This window comes from Mustela nigripes, chromosome 5 (genome assembly GCF_022355385.1).
Source record: "Mustela nigripes isolate SB6536 chromosome 5, MUSNIG.SB6536, whole genome shotgun sequence".
Lineage (NCBI taxonomy): Eukaryota > Metazoa > Chordata > Mammalia > Carnivora > Mustelidae > Mustela > Mustela nigripes.
The window spans coordinates 43,893,662-43,911,183 of NC_081561.1; the positions used below are offsets into that span (position 1 = coordinate 43,893,662).

At 35.0% G+C, this 17,522-nt stretch overlaps 1 protein-coding gene across 1 annotated transcript in view; it reads left to right on the plus strand.

Moving 5' to 3' along the window:
* Window positions 1–17,522, plus strand: part of EYS (eyes shut homolog) — a 1,640,601-nt gene that overhangs the window by 1,345,770 nt on the left and 277,309 nt on the right. The window contains 1 exon segment of the mRNA XM_059401541.1: window positions 9,620–9,788. Within this exon segment, the coding sequence (XP_059257524.1) occupies window positions 9,620–9,788 (169 nt within the window).

Consider the following 17,522-nt stretch of genomic DNA (forward strand, 5'->3'; position numbering starts at 1 on the left):
GATTAGATACAGCTGAGAAAAGAATTAAGTACAAGAAGTTAGATGTGAATATTTTAACACTGACAATGCAAAAATGCAAGAGAAGTTAAAAAATATGATGACTATAAAGAGAAGGTATAGCATACCTAATTATTCTAACATAGTTCTAACCATTTTAAAATAGCAAAAGTGGAATCCAACTAAGAGAAATAATACCTTCAAATTTCAGAGGTAAACTAAATGTCAATATACAAATGCTTGCACAGCTAAACTTGCATTGAACAATGTGGTCCAAGTAAACATATCTTCAGGAAAAAAAAAAGAGAGGGTTATGAGCAGGAAATACTCATGAAAGCAACTTTAAAAAGAAGTACTTCCAGAATAAGGAAAATGATTCCATAATTAGTAAGGAAATTAAAAGGAAAAAATTTCTATAAAATCAATAATTTGGATATATTACTTCAGTTGAAATAAAACAATACATAAAAAGAAGCAAATTCTTTAAAATTCTCTATGATGTTTTCCGTGAGTCAAATTGATCCTTAGTCTTATTTATAGTTACAGGCTATCTGCCAGCCACCTATAATTTGTTTTTTCCTTTAGATAAGGATATTCTATATTCTCTAGATGAAAGGACACACAAAAATTTTCTAAGTGTCAGGCCCCTTAACTTCCATGGGAATATATTCCCCATCATTAAGCATTGATATATCTTATAAAAGCATCTAGACACTCTATTTTCCATGTACTATCAACAGGTATTACCAGCAGTATATCATCAACATAGTAAAAATTCTCAGAAGAATAGGTATAGATTCTTCTTTAAATGTTTGGTAGAATTCCACTGGGAGGCCATCCAGCCCTGGACTCTTGTTTGTTGGGAGGTTTTTGATTACTGATTAAATTTCTTTGCTGGTTTTTAGTCTGGTCAGGTTTTCTCTTTCTTCCTGTTTCAGTTTTGATAGTTTGTATGTTTCTAAGAATACATCCATTTCTCCCAGCTAGCCCAATTTTGTGACAAGTAATTGCTCATAATATTCTCTTACAGTTGTATTTCTTCAGTTTTGGTTGTTACCTCTCCTTTTTCATCCATGATTTTATTTATTTGGGCCCTTTCTCTTTTCTTTTTGATAAGTCTGCCTAGAGGATTATCAATATTATTAATTCTTTCAAAGAACCAGATCCTAGTTTTATTGATCTGTTTTACTGGGTTTTTTTATTTCTATATCATTGATTTCTACTCTAATCTTTCTTATTTCACTTCTCCCTCTGAATTTATTTGCTGTTCTTTCTCCAATAACTTTTAGGTAGAAGGTTAGGTTGTGTATTTGAGGTTGTTTCTTGAGAAAGTCCTGTATTGGTATATACTTCCCTCTTAGAACTGCCTTTGCTGCATTCCAAAGGTTTGAACTGTCATGTTTTCATTTTCATTTACTTCCGTATATTTCTTAGATTCTTTTTAATTTCCTGGTTGACCCATTCATTCTTTAGTGGGATGGTCTTTTTTTTTTTTTTTAAGATTTATTTATTTATTTATTTGAGAGAGAGACCGTGAGAGAGAGCATGAGCGAGGAGAAGGTCAGAGGGAGAAGCAGACTCCCCACGGAGCTGGGAGCCCGATGCGGGACTCGATCCCGGGACTCCAGGATCATGACCTGAGCCGAAGGCAGTCATCCAACCAACTGAGCCACCCAGGCGTCCAGGAATGGTCTTTAACTTCCATGTATTTGTGGTCCTTCCAGATTTTTTCTTGTGGTTGACTTCAAGTGTAAAAATATTGTGGTCTGAAAATATTCATGGTATAATTTCAGTCTTTTTGTGCCAGTTGAGACCTGATTTGTGACCCAATATGTGATCTGTTCTGGAGAACGTTCCATGCGCACTTGAGAAGATTGTGTATTCTGTTTCTTTAGATGAATGCTTTTAATATATGTGAAGTCCATCTTGCCCAGGATCTGTCCATTGCTGTGATTATTGAAGTCCCCTACTATTATTGTATTATTATCAGAGTATTTGGCTGTTCCCAAGGTAGGAGCATAAATATTTACAATTGTTAGATCTTGTTGGATAGACCCCTTTATTATGATATAGCATCTTTCTTCATCTCTTATTACAGTCTTTGGTTTAAATTCTAGTTCATCTGATATAAGGATTGCTACTCCAGCGTTTTTTTTTTGGATGTTCATTGACATGATAAATGATTCTCCACCCTCTCACTTTCAAGGCGTTTGGAGGTGTAAAATTAGTCTCTTGTAAACAGCCTATCTATGGCTCTTGGTTTTTTAAAATCTATTCTGGTTCCCCATGTCTTTTGATTGGAGCATTTAGTCCATTTACATTCAGAGTAATGACTAAAAGATGTGTTTAGTGCCATTCTATTACCTGTAAAGTTGCTGTTGCTGTAGATTGTATCTGGTCCTTTCTGGTCTGTTACTCTTGGGCTCTCTCTTCACTCAAAGGATCCCCTTTAATATTTCTTGCAAGGCTGATTTAATATTCACAAATTGCTTTAGCTATTGTTTGTCCTGGAAACTCTTTATCTCTCTTTCTGTTCTGAATGACAGCCTTGCTGGATAATGTATTCTTAGCTGCATATTTTCCCCATTTAGCACTTTAAATATATCATGCCAGTCCTTTCTGGCCAGCCAGCTCTCTGTGGACAGCTTTGCTGCCAACCATTAGGTTTTCTCCTTGTAGGTTAAGGACCTCTTTTCCTGGCCTACTTTCAGTATTTTCTCTTTATCTTTGATTTGCAAGCTTCACTATTGTATGTCAAGGTGTTGTCCTATTTTTATTGATTTTGAGGGGGATTCTCTTGGCTTCCTGGACTTTAATGCCTGTTTCCTTACCAGATTAGGGAAGTTCTCAGCTATAATTTGTTCAAATAATTCTTCTGCCCCTCTCTCCCTCTCCATATTCTGGGAACCCTATTATCTGGATATTATTTCACTTTATGGAATCACTGGGTAATCTAAGTCTCCTTTCAAGATCCAGTAGTTGTCTTTCTGTTCTCTTTTCAGCTTCCTTGTTTTTCCTCATTTTATCTTCTAAATCACTGATTCTTTCTTCTACTTCATTTATCCTCACTTTTAGAACTTCCATTTGAGACTGCATCTTGGTAATAGCATTTTTAATTTCAGCCTGACTAGATTTGTTTTTTAATTTCTACAATTAGGGATACTCTATTGTCTTCTATGCTTCTGTGCAACTAGTATCTTTATAAACATTGTCTTCTATGCTTCTATGCAACTAGTATCTTTATAAACATTGTTGTAAATTCTAATTCAGAAATTTCTTATATCCATATTGATGAAATCTGTGGCAGTGAGTACTAGCTCCTGTTCTTTCTTTTGGAGTGAATTTCTCCATCTCATCATTTTTTCTGGAAAAGAATAGAAGAAAGAAAGAGATAAGACAATAACAATAACAACAACAACAAAGATAAATAAATAAATCAGAAAAAAAAAAACAACAAGAAACAGAACAGAACAAAGCAAAATACTAGATCCTGAGTGTATTTTGGTCTGCTTGTTGAAAGAAACTAGATCCCAAAATAGGAAAGAAAGAAAAACTTATATATATGTAAGTTTTTCATATATATTATATATATATTCTTTTATTTCCTTTCATTGTATTTTATATTTGCATATATTTGCATATCTATGCAAATATAAAATACAATGAAAGGAAACAAAAGAATTTTTATATAAAGATATAGATTAGATAAATATATTTATATATTTTTTTAAAAATAATTTTAAAAAAATAAAATAGCTTAAAAAATAATACTGAAACACTAAAGAATTAAAAAAAAAAAAGACCATGAATGCTATGTGCTGTTTACCCCAAGAGCTGTAGCTTTGCAATTCTCTATGACAAGGGAACTTAGTGCTAGCTGCTTGTTCTGCTGGTCCTTTGGGGGAATGGGCCTCTTGTGCTGATTCTCAGGTGTCCTTGTTCTTGTGGAAATGCACCTCCCTTGCGAGGGGAGTGGGCTCAGTGTAAGTGGCTCCAGATTCCACTACATGGCTCTGTTTTGCTCCTTAAAGGCTTCCAGCAATGATGAGCAGGATGAAAATGGCAGCACCCCACTCTCTAGGCCCAGAGCTGATAGTTTATGCACTCCTACTCTAGTGAACCCTCACAGAAAAAGTAAGTCACTCTTGTTTCCCTGGTTTCTGTCCAAACTCTGTTCATCCAGCATGTGACAGAGTGTTTTATCTCAGGCACATGACTGAGTTTCAGAACTCCAAATTTTACAGACTCCTACTGCACGGACCCACCCTGTTCCTCCCAGGGCAAGGAGGGGGGAATCTCCCCAGTTTTTGCCTTTTGCTGGGCCCCTGCCAGGAGAATGGTCACCTGACCATGCAGCAGTTCACAGTTTATGGCAACAAAGAGAAGAAAGCCTGCACCTGGACTTGCTGTTTTCAGAGAACTTCGCCACCCCCCTGTGCCTAGTAACTCTGCCACACTCAGGCATCCCTGTTCTTCTTGTGACCCCGAGGATCCTGAGACCACACTATCCAGTCTGGGATTCTGCCCTGCTTTGCCATCCAAGCACCTTTAAGCCAGGGACACACCCCACTGTAGGTGGCTTCTAAAAATTCTGATTTTGCACTCCACTTTATAATACTTTGCAGTAGCCTCCTTAAGCAGGCTCCTTTCCCTCCACCATATCCTCTGATATACTGCCCCAAGATTAAATCTCTACACACCCTACCTTCCAAAAAGTATTCACTTTTCTATCTGTAGAATTGAAGCATTTCTTTTCACAAATCTCTAATTGATTTTGTAGGTGTTCAATATAATTTGATAACTATCTAGCTTTATTCCAGGGACCAGAGAATATTAGAGTCCCCTACTCCTCTGCCATTGTAACTCCTCTCCCCTATTATTTTTTAGTAATTAATCCTTTAGGAAGAGAGAATTATGGACTTATTAACTGGTGATACTCCTCTTAATCACAGAATTTAATAAAATTAGAATCATAAAATAAGTAATTATTTCTAAATTAAAAACAAAATATTTATTAAAATTGCATTGCATCAGTATTCACTTTATAAACTTAGTGATAGGATTTATATGATGCTCTTTCTCGGGAACATAATAAAAGACTCAACAAAAACATTCAGATAGTATTTTTTAATTTCTGTTGAGTAGAACAGTCTATTTCTATTATAAGGGAAGACTAGCAGGCAATGTTATGTTTCTTTTAGTACCAGGAATTACAGTAAAGTTATATATGGGTTATTTGTGACTCATCACATTTGTAGCTTTACTTGAATGTTAGTATGTCAGTTTCTGGTGTTAGATCATAGAAGACTTTTATACAAGGCTAAAGGGATTAAAACTCATATTGCAGACAAAGGTGTTCCATTCCATTCAGAATGAATAACATTGATGCTGCTCAGATGCTGTATTATATTCAGGGTAAAGATATTAATCTCTTCTGTGTTTTCTTTATCATGAAGAACTCCATGGTGCTCTCCTGAATAAAATTTCAGGAGAAATTTCAGGATAAAATTTCAGACATTTCAGAAAATTCTGAAATTCATAAAAACTTCAGAAGAAAAAATGTGTTATTGTTATTAATTGACTGTGGTCATGATTCATACCACAGAAATATATTTGGTATTTTTTACCAAAATTTTTGATAAAAAAATATTAAATTCATCCACATTTTTAACATGAGATGTTCAGGACTCTAGGTTCTTATACCTCCCTTTTACAGTTTCAGTTTTATTTTTTAAATATAACTTACAGATTTAAGAGGTCCTCCTTTTCAGTTAATTTATTGGTTTTCCCATGAGTCAGACTGATTTTAAATTTTGTTAACCATATAAAAGTTAATATAATTACATAGATTACCCTATATGATCTTTTCAGACAGTTAAACATTGCAGATGTCTGTGTTACAATCAGAAGTCACCAATTAACCACTGTCTGCCATATTTTGTAAGATGTTTCATACATATTTTTGTATAAAGACCCTGGCTTTTTTTCATTTGTAATTGGAAGAAAAATAAACTTGGAGTATGTTCAAAAAGGATTGCTTGAAGAGGCTTTGGAAGCAACAGGAAAACACTCTACCTAACCCCAATTAGTCTTGTTTTCCCCATTCAGGGCAGTTCTGTTTTCAAACATAGCCATTAAACATGATGATAATGATAGATAATGAAAATTAATACAGTTAGAAAGCAATTCGATAGCAAATGTTTATTGTTTATAATTTTTGTTTCCTCTCATAACTTTAGTGAAACCTGTCAGCTCTGAAAAAAGATTCAAATGTGTGAGCTGGGAAATAGGCAGGTGTGCCTGAATTATACAATAAATATGCTCCTGCAAAGTAATATGGAAGTCATTTTTTTTAAGCAAATTGAATTATATTTTTTGTTGGTGTTGGTGAGTTCACTACTTCTCAGAATAAGAAAACCTGATTATGGATCCACATAATTCAATTCATATGTGAACTTTTATATAAAGTCTGTTTTCTTCCAGAATTTTTTTTCTGTATTTATCAAACCACCAAAACTAACTAAATAAATAAATAAATAAATGCCAGAAGCCCCATCTCTGTAGTCTTTCTTATCCCATCTTAATAATGAGAATTTTTTTCTGTTTCTTTTTTTTTAAACTGCCACAAATGATCATTTTATCTGTATTTGTCTAAGAATGTATTTGCCTATACTGTGCAAAACTAGTCAGGCCATAGGGTGATACAAAGATGACTCAAACACAGAGCTTTCCATCAGGGAATGAATAGTATAAAATGGTAGATGAGGTAGGTTTTCTCAGACCCTCCCTTTTATCTAGTCTTAACATTTCACATGAGGCTCAGTGCTCCTTGGTGACAGAAATGTCAGAAAAGATGGTCAAGGAACAACCCCCCCCCCCGATTTACCACATCAGAAGAATAAACTCTACCAACTTCTAGCTTGAGGTTTCCTTGCATAAAGCTAAAATCTAAGCTTTATGAGGATGAGGTCTTTATTTTGCTCACTACTGTATTCCTTGACTAGTACCAGGCATGTAGTATTTACTCAATAAATATTTACTGAATTAGTGAACAGAACACTTTAGTGACTTCCAGTAGGACAGGTAAAAGTAATATAAAGAAATAGTGTCTAAAACCATATTATGGAATAACTAACAGACATGCACTATCCAAGCAGTTGCCAAGTTATATGCTAAAGATTCTATTAATTTAAAAATCCATCTCTTTGTAGTCTAAGTCATTTTTCTCTACACCAGCTGCATCCACATTTCTCATTCAAACTTCTCCAGTATGGAGCTAGCTACGTTGCATTTTAACTTGATTGGAATATGGTTTTTCTCCCTATAATATATATTAAAAACTTGATTGGCATATATATTTTTTCTCATATATATACACACACACACACAAGCAAAGCAAAAGCAAAGTCAAAGTAGCTTGTGTGTGTGTGTTTGTGTGTAGGCAGAGGCAGAGAGAGAAGACTAAAAACAATCTATACCCTCGCTGAAAGTAGGGCAGGAAATACAGGAATGTTTTCCAGGGACTAGATGTAGACCCCTTTAGGAAAAAAATTTGGTCTAGAGTCATTTTTCTGTTTTACCCAAGTGGTTTTTCTAGTCAGGTGACCAAGGCAGCCTTAACATTCCCCTCAGTTTGACTAAATTTTAGACAGGCTCTTCCTGACTTTAGGCCCCAGACCTCACCTTTCTTAGAGCATTTACTTTAGAAAACTTACACTTGTAAATTCTTTCTTTGCCTCCTCTGGGATGTAAATCTTAGTTTTACAACACAGGAATATCTTTCTTTACAACCTAGAACCATCTCTTCACCATGTTAGCATCAAAAATGATAGTGGCCCTATCTCCCAGTTTTGTGGGAGAGTAGGAACCAAACTTCAAGGGTGCCTTTGCTCCAAGTTGTAAACTACCTTCTGTGATGAAGATATGAAAAACCTTGTGTTTTTAGGGGGTAAGGCCAATTAGCAAACACAGGTAGTTTGTGGTCCCCACCTCAGCTCTTAAAAATTCTGCGATTCTTCTTTTCACTTTTCATTACACTCTTTGTTTTGTTAAGCAAAGACTGAATTCTGGCCTCTCTCCTTTATTGCAGTAGCCCTCAATAAAGTCTTTGTCTGGTTAACTTTGTCCAATGCAGCTTTTACTTTGACACAGGCAAGTGGTTGTCAACAGCAGGAGTCTGTGCTACAGTGAAAAATCAATATGGGACCAAGTTAGAAGTGACAAGCCAAAGGCAGGCCATTGCACAAATCCTAGGAGTTGTAATTGGCAAAGGATTTCTAAAGAATGTAGAAATGATTGTGAGTCAGAGGGTTGCCAGATTTAAGAACTAAAAATATAAGACACTCAGTTAAATTTGAATTTCAAATTCCAAATAAATAATTGTTCTAGTATATATCATGAAATGCTTGGTACACACTTACACTAAAAAATTATTGTTGATCTGAAATTGAAATTACACTGAATGTGTTGTATTTTAGCTGACATTTCTAGCACAAGAGAAAGAGTTTTAAACATCTGCTATTCCTAGAGAGCGAGAGCCTCTTGTAACAGCTTCAATCACCAGTTCTTACAGCTCTCCTTTACTGTGTACTTCTCTCCCCTTTCCACTCGCCTCGCCTCCTCAACATTCAAAGCCAAAAGGGTCAGAAACAGCAACTAACATGAATGGGAGATGGTTAGACAAGAAAAAACAGAAATCAGCTTCCTTCTGTCCCTCAAGGCAGATAGAAGTGTCAGATGCCTTATAGGTCTTGGCTGATGGAGGACAGTAGGCCAAGTCGTATCTCTGAAAGAAGATTTAAGTGTTGATAAATTTCTCAGACTGGATATTAGCTGCTGAATCATTATAATGGTAACTCAGAAAAAAGGCAGGACTCATAGGAACTGCCAAGTTTTCATGGAGAGCCAGAGAATATTTCCCCTGTTGTGAAAGAGACAGAATATTAAGTTGCATTTCCACATTCCATGTTACACTTGTCAGTGTACCAAGTCTATTGATGTAAATATGAATATATGACAATAAAATAAACAATTTTCAAGTTTTATATACCTCATTATTTTGAGATTAATCATTTAGAAGATTAATAATTCTACAAAATTTACATATTATAGTACTACCACTTATAAAATACCTTATCTAAATATTATTAGAAAGCAGTAAATATTAAATAGAAAACCTTGCTGTGTGACAATTTTCTAATCTTTTTGTGTCACAGATTTTTTTTTTACTTTTTATTGAGGTATAATTATATAAAATAAAATTAATGATTTTAAATATACAATTTGATGTATAGCCATTCATATCAGAATAGTTTAAGAATCTGATGAAAATCATTATTTCTTATATGCAGGGACACAGATTTTTTTTGTTGTTGTCCATCCGTGAACAAAAAATTAAAATCCTTGCTTTGAGTCTTTTCCTCTGGACTCGGGGTTGATTATTTGAGACAATGACTTTTCAAATTTAATGTATTTACATATCTAAATTTCTTAATACTGGGACTAGTGTTTATAGCATCAGTGCTGTCTTAAATGAATGCTAACTATAAATGCCATGTCCTTACCTAGTTGATTAGCAATAGGATGCTATCAGAACACACTAACATGCAGGGGCTTTTTTTAGATGCAGGTTTATTATTTCCATCTTTCAACGGGAATTCCTATATAGAACTGCCTTTTCTTACAACCCTGGATGAGTTGAAATTTGTGCCAGAGAAGGAACGTAACAGAACTGTTACCATCTACTTGACTATAAAAACAAGCACGTTGAATGGAACTATTCTCTACAGTAAGTATTAAATGTTTGACTTCCTATATGTCAGGTTTCTTTCTGAAATGTTAACCTATTGAAGCAATGAATTATTCATTTAAATATTGTGGAAAACTTTTCTAGCTTTGTACATGAAGCATTACCAAAAAGAAATAGTTCTTTCTAGCTTTCTTTAGAAGTTTCTTTAATTTATGAGTCATTCAATGGAACATGACTTACAAACAGGCTCTGAACCAGCAACGAAGAATAGAGCAAGCATATGAGTTTGATGGCATATGGCTATAGCAGTAAAACATAAATGCTGCAAATGTTTGAGAGCATATTTTTGTAATATAAATCACTAAATATGAATTGAATTCAATACTTGGTAACTTGGAAGAAGGTTTTCCAAAGCCGGGATTCATTTGATAATTGGGAATAATCCTAACACTCTTTTAGCATTATCCTAGCTGGCTTGAAAAAGAGTAATATTAACAGTATTTAAGGAAATGCCTTTATATCCAGGGTTCTTTACATTATGCAATGTCCTCACAAGGATTCCTTCCTATAATCAGAATTTGCAGAATTCTCTACTTTTATAGCTAAACATCGCTAAAGTAGATTAAATGCTGTATTCCAAATCTGACAATTGTTTTATTTCTCTTGAACTTAACGTACCCTAGTTTTAACAATTCCCTATATTGGATATATAATGTCTTCCGTACTTGAATAGATTATACACTCTAGGGCAACTCATTATTTTGAAAAGTTTTTCTCCTCTACTTTGAAATATTTTGCAAAACTGATTCATCATCTGTACTTTGAAAAAATATTTAAACCTTTATATTATTTGGCTATAAGTAAAACGCTTTAAAGAAACATTTTTGGAAAACTAAGTGTAGTTAGAAGTTTTGAACATTAGAACTGAAAGTTAATATTATATTTTAGAAAGAAACTAATGTCAGAATTAGACCAGGAGTGTAGTTCTATTTTTATTTCTTTCCCAGTAGTGTAAACACCCAGGTTTAAATAATGGCTTTAGAGTGTCTCATTTATTTATATTTAAAGAGAGAGAGAGAAAAGAAAAAAGGGGAAAAAAATTTTTATATACAAAACCTAAGTTGTGGTGGACGACCATGAAATTTGGAGGTAATTGTACATTGCAAGGGAAAGGAGACAAAACAAACACAGAACAAAAGGTACAAACATAATAATTTAAAGTCACAAAGCAAAGTGATTTTTCTGGCTTTGCAATTTTTTAAGTTATATAAGAATAAGAAGGTGTTTCTTCATAGAAAGTATGTTTTTATCAACTAAAAACAGCTCATCGCCAAAGAAGCAGCCAACCTCTGGGAATTCTCGTCCTCTGGCTCATGCTCCTGGCTCAGATCTGTACTTCCATTCAATGTGCTCTTTTTGAACGCCATAAAAATATATGCCAAGCATATGTACACCCTGTCCAAGTTGGTACTTTAATTTAAACCAATAAACCCAAGCTGATGTTAGTGCCATAGGGTTGTTTTTGCCTTTTGCACCCAATGACCTACCGAAATAAATCAAACTAGAAGTTATTAGTAAAAGAAACAGTGCCATTGTAATGATTATCAGTTTCTATCTTTGTCTTACATAATTGTTGTCCCAGCATTGGATACATGGAAACTGTTCACTCAAGGGAGTTTCATAGCCTGTGAGAGTAGAAAATGTTTTTATCTGTAAAGCATTCTTTTCGTTCATTTGTAAAGTGGTAATTTAATCCTACACTGTTGGGAATACCTCAGCAGAATGTTTCATGGGGTCTTGCTTTCAGTCCTCTTTGAATTTATCAACCTCATAAAAGCCTCACAACAGATGAACACGAAGATTTTTGTGATTCAGTTAAACACCCGTAGTTTAAAAGGTGTCCCTCAACTTGACTTAAGGGCTAATTTTCTTTCCTTTGAAATCAGTATATTACATGTAGGAGCAATTAAGAATAGTGAGGAAATTAAAACAGATGTTTCATTTTAGAGATTAGGGGTTGATTTTTGTTTGTTTTTTTTGTTTGTTTGTTTTTTTAGTTTTGTCATTTCATTCCCAGACATTTCAGTAAAAATTCAATTCCATTCAACAAACATTTATTGAACGCTTGTGTTTTATATCATCCAGTTTTAAAGGGAAAAGGATAGAGAAATATCAGGTTGATAAGCCAATGTCAGCTTTGAATTATATTCCTAGTTCAAAACTGTAGATTTATCTTTTCTCAGTTTGCCTCACCAACTAATTGATGTTGAAAAGGAACAAAAGAAAGATAAAACTGGAATCCTTATGGGGTTACAGTAAAAATCCTTAGAAAGGATAGTTTAAAAAAGAACTCTCTGTGGGGGAGAGACAGCTCTGAGAACAGCAGTCAAGATGAAAAGAAAGCTTTGTGATTCTGCCACTGAACCAATTCAGAATTCTGGAACCCCCTCAAAGGAGCTACTAATAGGTCATGGGAGAAGGGATGAGACCACACAAAACTCTTTAGGTGCACTTTCAGAAAATGAGCTCCATTCGGCAAGTGCTATCAATCGGGAGGTTTCGTCATGGGATATATTACTATGCAGTTGAATCTATTCTGTGCTGCTTCTTTGAAAAGAAATAAGCATGCCCTTTGGAAGTATGTGATCTTTGAGAATTAGGAGCAGACATCTGACCAAGTTCCAGGGGCAAATTACATGAACAACTCCAGGGAGAGAAAAAGATTCAGAAGCAATCTTCATATTACTTAATATTTGTGTTTAAGAAGGAAAGTAAAAGAAGGACTAATCTTGGGTATTTATTCCAAGTTAGAAATTGAAAGAACAAGAAGGCTCACTAAGGCTTCCTTTTTTGTGCATTGAGGGAAGACCAAAAGAAGAGATTTCTGATATTGCTGAAGAAAACAAATGAAATCTAAAGAATCATAACATCCGTCTTTCTCCATAAAATGATTCCCAGTAGAATACACCATATCTTCGTTAGATACTTACCATGCCAAAGCCAATGAAATCCCATAGTATTTCCTTACAGCGTATTAAAAAACATCTTCTTTTCTTAGAGAAAAAAGTGTGCTCAGTTTTCATCTGTTTTACAATGTGCACTATAAAATATCTTTGTCCCTCCTTAAGAGCTCCCAGTGGAGATTGCTCCAGACGGATATGGGAGGGAGTGGAGTTGAAAGCAAGGATAGTAAATTCATACATTACCTTTATAAGATACACAGAAATTGCTGTTCATTGTATCTTTTTTTTTAAGGACAGGGAGGTCAAATTCAATAAATTTTAACTGAGTGCCTAGAAAGTGCACCACACTCTGCTAGGCACTGTGAGCTGTATACAAAGATGAACAAGAAATTATCTATACCCACAGTCACCATATAGAGGAGAGATGATATGTATATAATTCTGTAGAAAGCTGACCGTGCTATAATAGTATAAATAATAATGCGTATAAATTAAGAACTGGGCTGAGTAAATGCATTACACTAGAAATCTGTGCTTATGTCTCCTCTCACTATGGAACACCTCGTAATCTGAAACTGTGTTTTACATCTCTCTTCCACCCACCTCCTGAGTACTTTCACCAGTGCCTTGCCTAGAGTAAGCTTTTTTAGAATTGTTTGTAAGGTTCTGTTACCTTACAACTTGGGTTACCCAACTTGGATGGTCATGATGAAAAATTAATAGGTATTGACACCTTATTTTAGGAAATTATTCTGTGAGTAAGTAAGCAAAAACAAAATGGTGTAGATTTCAAGGGTTTACTGAAAACATAGCTTAAATCAAAGGTAATTTAACCCTTGGTTTACTTTAACAACCAGGGACAGAACAAGGGTTGGCAGTTTTTTTTCTGTAATGGCTAGGGAGTAAATATTTTTACAGGCCATACAGGTTCTGTCACAACTGTCCAAGTCTGCCACTGTAGCACAAAAGCAGCTATAGACATTATGTGGTTGTGAATGAATGTAGCTGTGTTGCAAACCAAAACAAAACAAAACAAAAACCTTTTCTCAGAAAACCAAACAATTGCTGAATTTGGTCCATGGGCCATAGTTTGCCAACCCTTGACATAGAATGATATGACTTATTAAACTTCTCTTGAAAGAAAACAGTTGTATTAAAAGAAATTAAACTCTTTCTCAAATTGAAATTTATGAAGAAATCAGAGATACACTCTGTTTCTAATGTAGTTACATCAGGGTATGGACCAGCAACCTTGCTCCTGGTGGACAGAGGTAGGAGCAAAAACAAACAAATGAGCCCATTCAAGAATTGAAATTGCTGCCATGCCCATCTCAGGGACAGTATAATCCAGTTATTACAAAAAGGATAATGGTGCTCAACTCCCTGGCTCTGCCATCCGGGCAAGTTACTTAACATCTCTGTGCTTCCATATCTGTAAAATGGAATAATATTATTTTTAATAATACCAAAGATATGAAAAATTTGTTGTAAGGATGGAGAGGGTTACCACATTTAATGGGCTTAAAACTGTGTCCAGTGCATGGCAACAGGAAGTAAGTGCTAAGTATCTTCTTCAGAAATTGTTTTAATTCTTCCTCCCTCATAATTTGCCTGGCAAGGAGTCTGGGGAATTATATGACCAGGATGCTGTATTCTCGTCCAATAGCTGTCATGGTTGATGACATGGATATTGCAACCATTTGATAGATGTATCCACCCTGGGAAAGAATATTTAGACTATGAAAAGTCTTGGAATCAGGAATGACAGTAATGGTGCAAATAGTAGATGCAATTTTTGGTTTTCATTTTTATCCATTTCATCCAAATGAGGAGGACTCATTTCCTCTAAGAATGTTGTATTTTGAGTTGTATTTTCTTTTCTGATTAAGCACAATTAGCAGCCTAGGCAACAGCATGTAATAAACATGTGTTAATAATTCATTACATGTGCCAGACAGCTGCCCCAATGTATCAGTTCTCCTGGAACTTCTCCACCTGCCATCCTTCATTGACCAATAAGGTCACCCCAGCCATGTTCTCCAGGCTCTAACTACTAACCACATGTTACTGCCCATGTTGCCACTGTTGCTCCAAGATGTCTTCAAACCCTGAACCACTGCCGCTGAGATTACTACTGGGTTTGTTTCTAGGGCTACAAATGCAGACCTGTAAGGAGAGCCAGGAAAAGGGATTTTTCAAGCTGCAGCAAAAACATGTACTCAATAGAGAACTCCATGCAAGCTTAGAGAATAGTTTTTATTGTATGCCTTGAAGGTGGCACGAGGGATGATGAGATCATCTGACTGCTGTCACAGGCAGTCCTGACTGAAGTGTCAGTAGGTAACCAAAGGTAGACTCAAGCCCAAGTTAGCTGTGAGTCAACTGTGCAACACAGCGTAAATCAATTAACTGTTCTGTATTTAGGTTGGTGACAGATAATACAGATGCAGTTTTTATTTTCAAGTTCACAAGGTTTGAAAAATGTATATAAAAGTGTTTCTGAAAAATACAAAGTACTCGGGTTTCCTAGGTGGTGCAGTTGGTTAAGCATCTGACTCTTGGTTTCGGTTCAGGTCATGTTCCCAGGGTGGTAAGATCGAGCCCCACTTTGGCATAGAGTCTGCTTAAGACTCTCTCTCCCACCCCCTCCCACTTTCTCTCTCACTCTTTCAAATAAATAAATAACTCTTTTAAAAAAAGAAAAATACAAAGTACCATGTAAAGTTGTGGTGTATCAGGGATTTTTCTATGAGAAATGGTAGAAATCCATGTCACTTTATGGAAATTTCCAAATTTGAATATCTGTGTATCTGATTTAATAAACATATTATCTATATTCATCATTATTGATCCTAGAAGGAGTGATGTTGAATTTTCTTGTAATTCAGACTGATGACCCCTGCATCTCTCCTGGATGTTTCTTTATACATGGTCTCAAATCAAACTGTCATTGATGTTTGGGAACATTCATTACAGTAGTTCAAACAGAGAAAAATACCCATTTTTAATGGAAATGGTACCATAATGACTCTATTTTCAGTATTTCAATGAAGTGATAAAGTATGTATGCTTAGAAATTTTTAGATCTATAACTAACCCAATGTAATAACCAAGCAAACCAAACTTATAAAAACTTGAGTAGGATATCATTCTTTCCCTCTCTCTCTGGATTATTTCATTATTATTCTTTTCTTATAAGACTAAATATATACATATATACTATATAACATATATAAATAAAGGCTATATATAATTTACAAATTTTGGATTCAAAATTTTTAGGGTTATCTCTCTAAAATGCCAGGATACCTAGAAACTAGAGTTCACTAATTTTTAAGTAATTATTCCTGTTTATTATTCTAAGCAGCATTTTCTATATAAAATCTGAAATCAGGAGATATAATCAGTGATTTCATTAGTATAAATAAAATTTGGGAATTATAGACTGTAAAGTTTCAAAATATTTTCTGGATAAATATTTAGGAAAACTCGACTTAAGTGATTCATTGAAAAAATTATTACACCACCTAGAAGTATAAAGAACTTTTCAAAAGGGTAGGTTCACACTTCTCTGCTAATGGATCATCAAACGTCTTTTCAGCAACACAACAGAATGACTTTCTTTCAGTGACCTCCGCGGCTTTCAAGTCCTGTTCGAAGGCAGCACAGATTCAATATTATGGGGTAAAAGACACTGCTTTTCACATTTGTGATATATTACAGAGAGATTTTCACATTTGTTTGATGTCTTTGGGTTCAGTGAGCCATGCTGAACTAAATTTAATGTGGCATATGGGTAACCCATAAAGTTTAATATAAAAATATATATCTAATAGTGGCCATGACTTAAAATTTCTCTTAGTAGTTCTATTTTGGAAATTTTATATTTGAATTTACTAATTATCACTAATTTTCCATTTTTTATTATAATTGTGTTTAAAAATATGTCTTTAGTACTTGTCAGATAATAGAATATATATATATATATACAAATGGCTATCAGACACATGAAAAAATGTTCATCATCACTAGCCATCAGGGAAATTCAAATTAAGACCACATTGAGATACCACCTTACACCAGTTAGAATGGCCAAAATTAGCAAGACAGGAAACAATGTGTGTTGGAGAGGATGTGGAGAAAAGGGAACCCCCTTACACTGTTGGTGGGAATGCAAGCTGGTGCAGCCACTTTGGAGAACAGTGTGGAGATTCCTTAAGAAATTAAAAATAGAGCTTCCCTATGACCCTGCAATTGCACTGCTGGGTATTTACCCCAAAGATACAGATGTAGTGAAAAGAAGCACCATTTGTACCCCAGTGTTTATAGCAGCAATGGCCACACTCGCCAAACTGTGGAAAGAACCAAGATGCCCTTCAACGGATGAATGGATAAGGAAGATGTGGTCCATATACACTATGGAGTATTATGCCTCCATCAGAAAGGACGAATATCCAACTTTTGTAGCAACATGGACGGGACTGGAAGAGATTATGCTGAGTGAAACAAGTCAAGCAGAGAGAGTCAATTACCATATGGTTTCACTTATTTGTGGAACATAACAAATAACATGGAGGACATGAGGAGATGGAGAGGAGAAGGGAGTTGAGGGAAATTGGAAGGGGAAATGAACCATGAGAGACTATGGACTCTGAAAACCTCTGAGAGTTTTGAAGGGGGAGGGGGTGGGAGGGTGGGGGAACCAGGTGGTGGGTATTACAGAGGGGGCACGTATTGCATGGAGCACTGGGTGTGGTCCATAAACATTGAGTTCTGTTACACTTAAAAGAAATAAATAATAAAAAAATAAATTT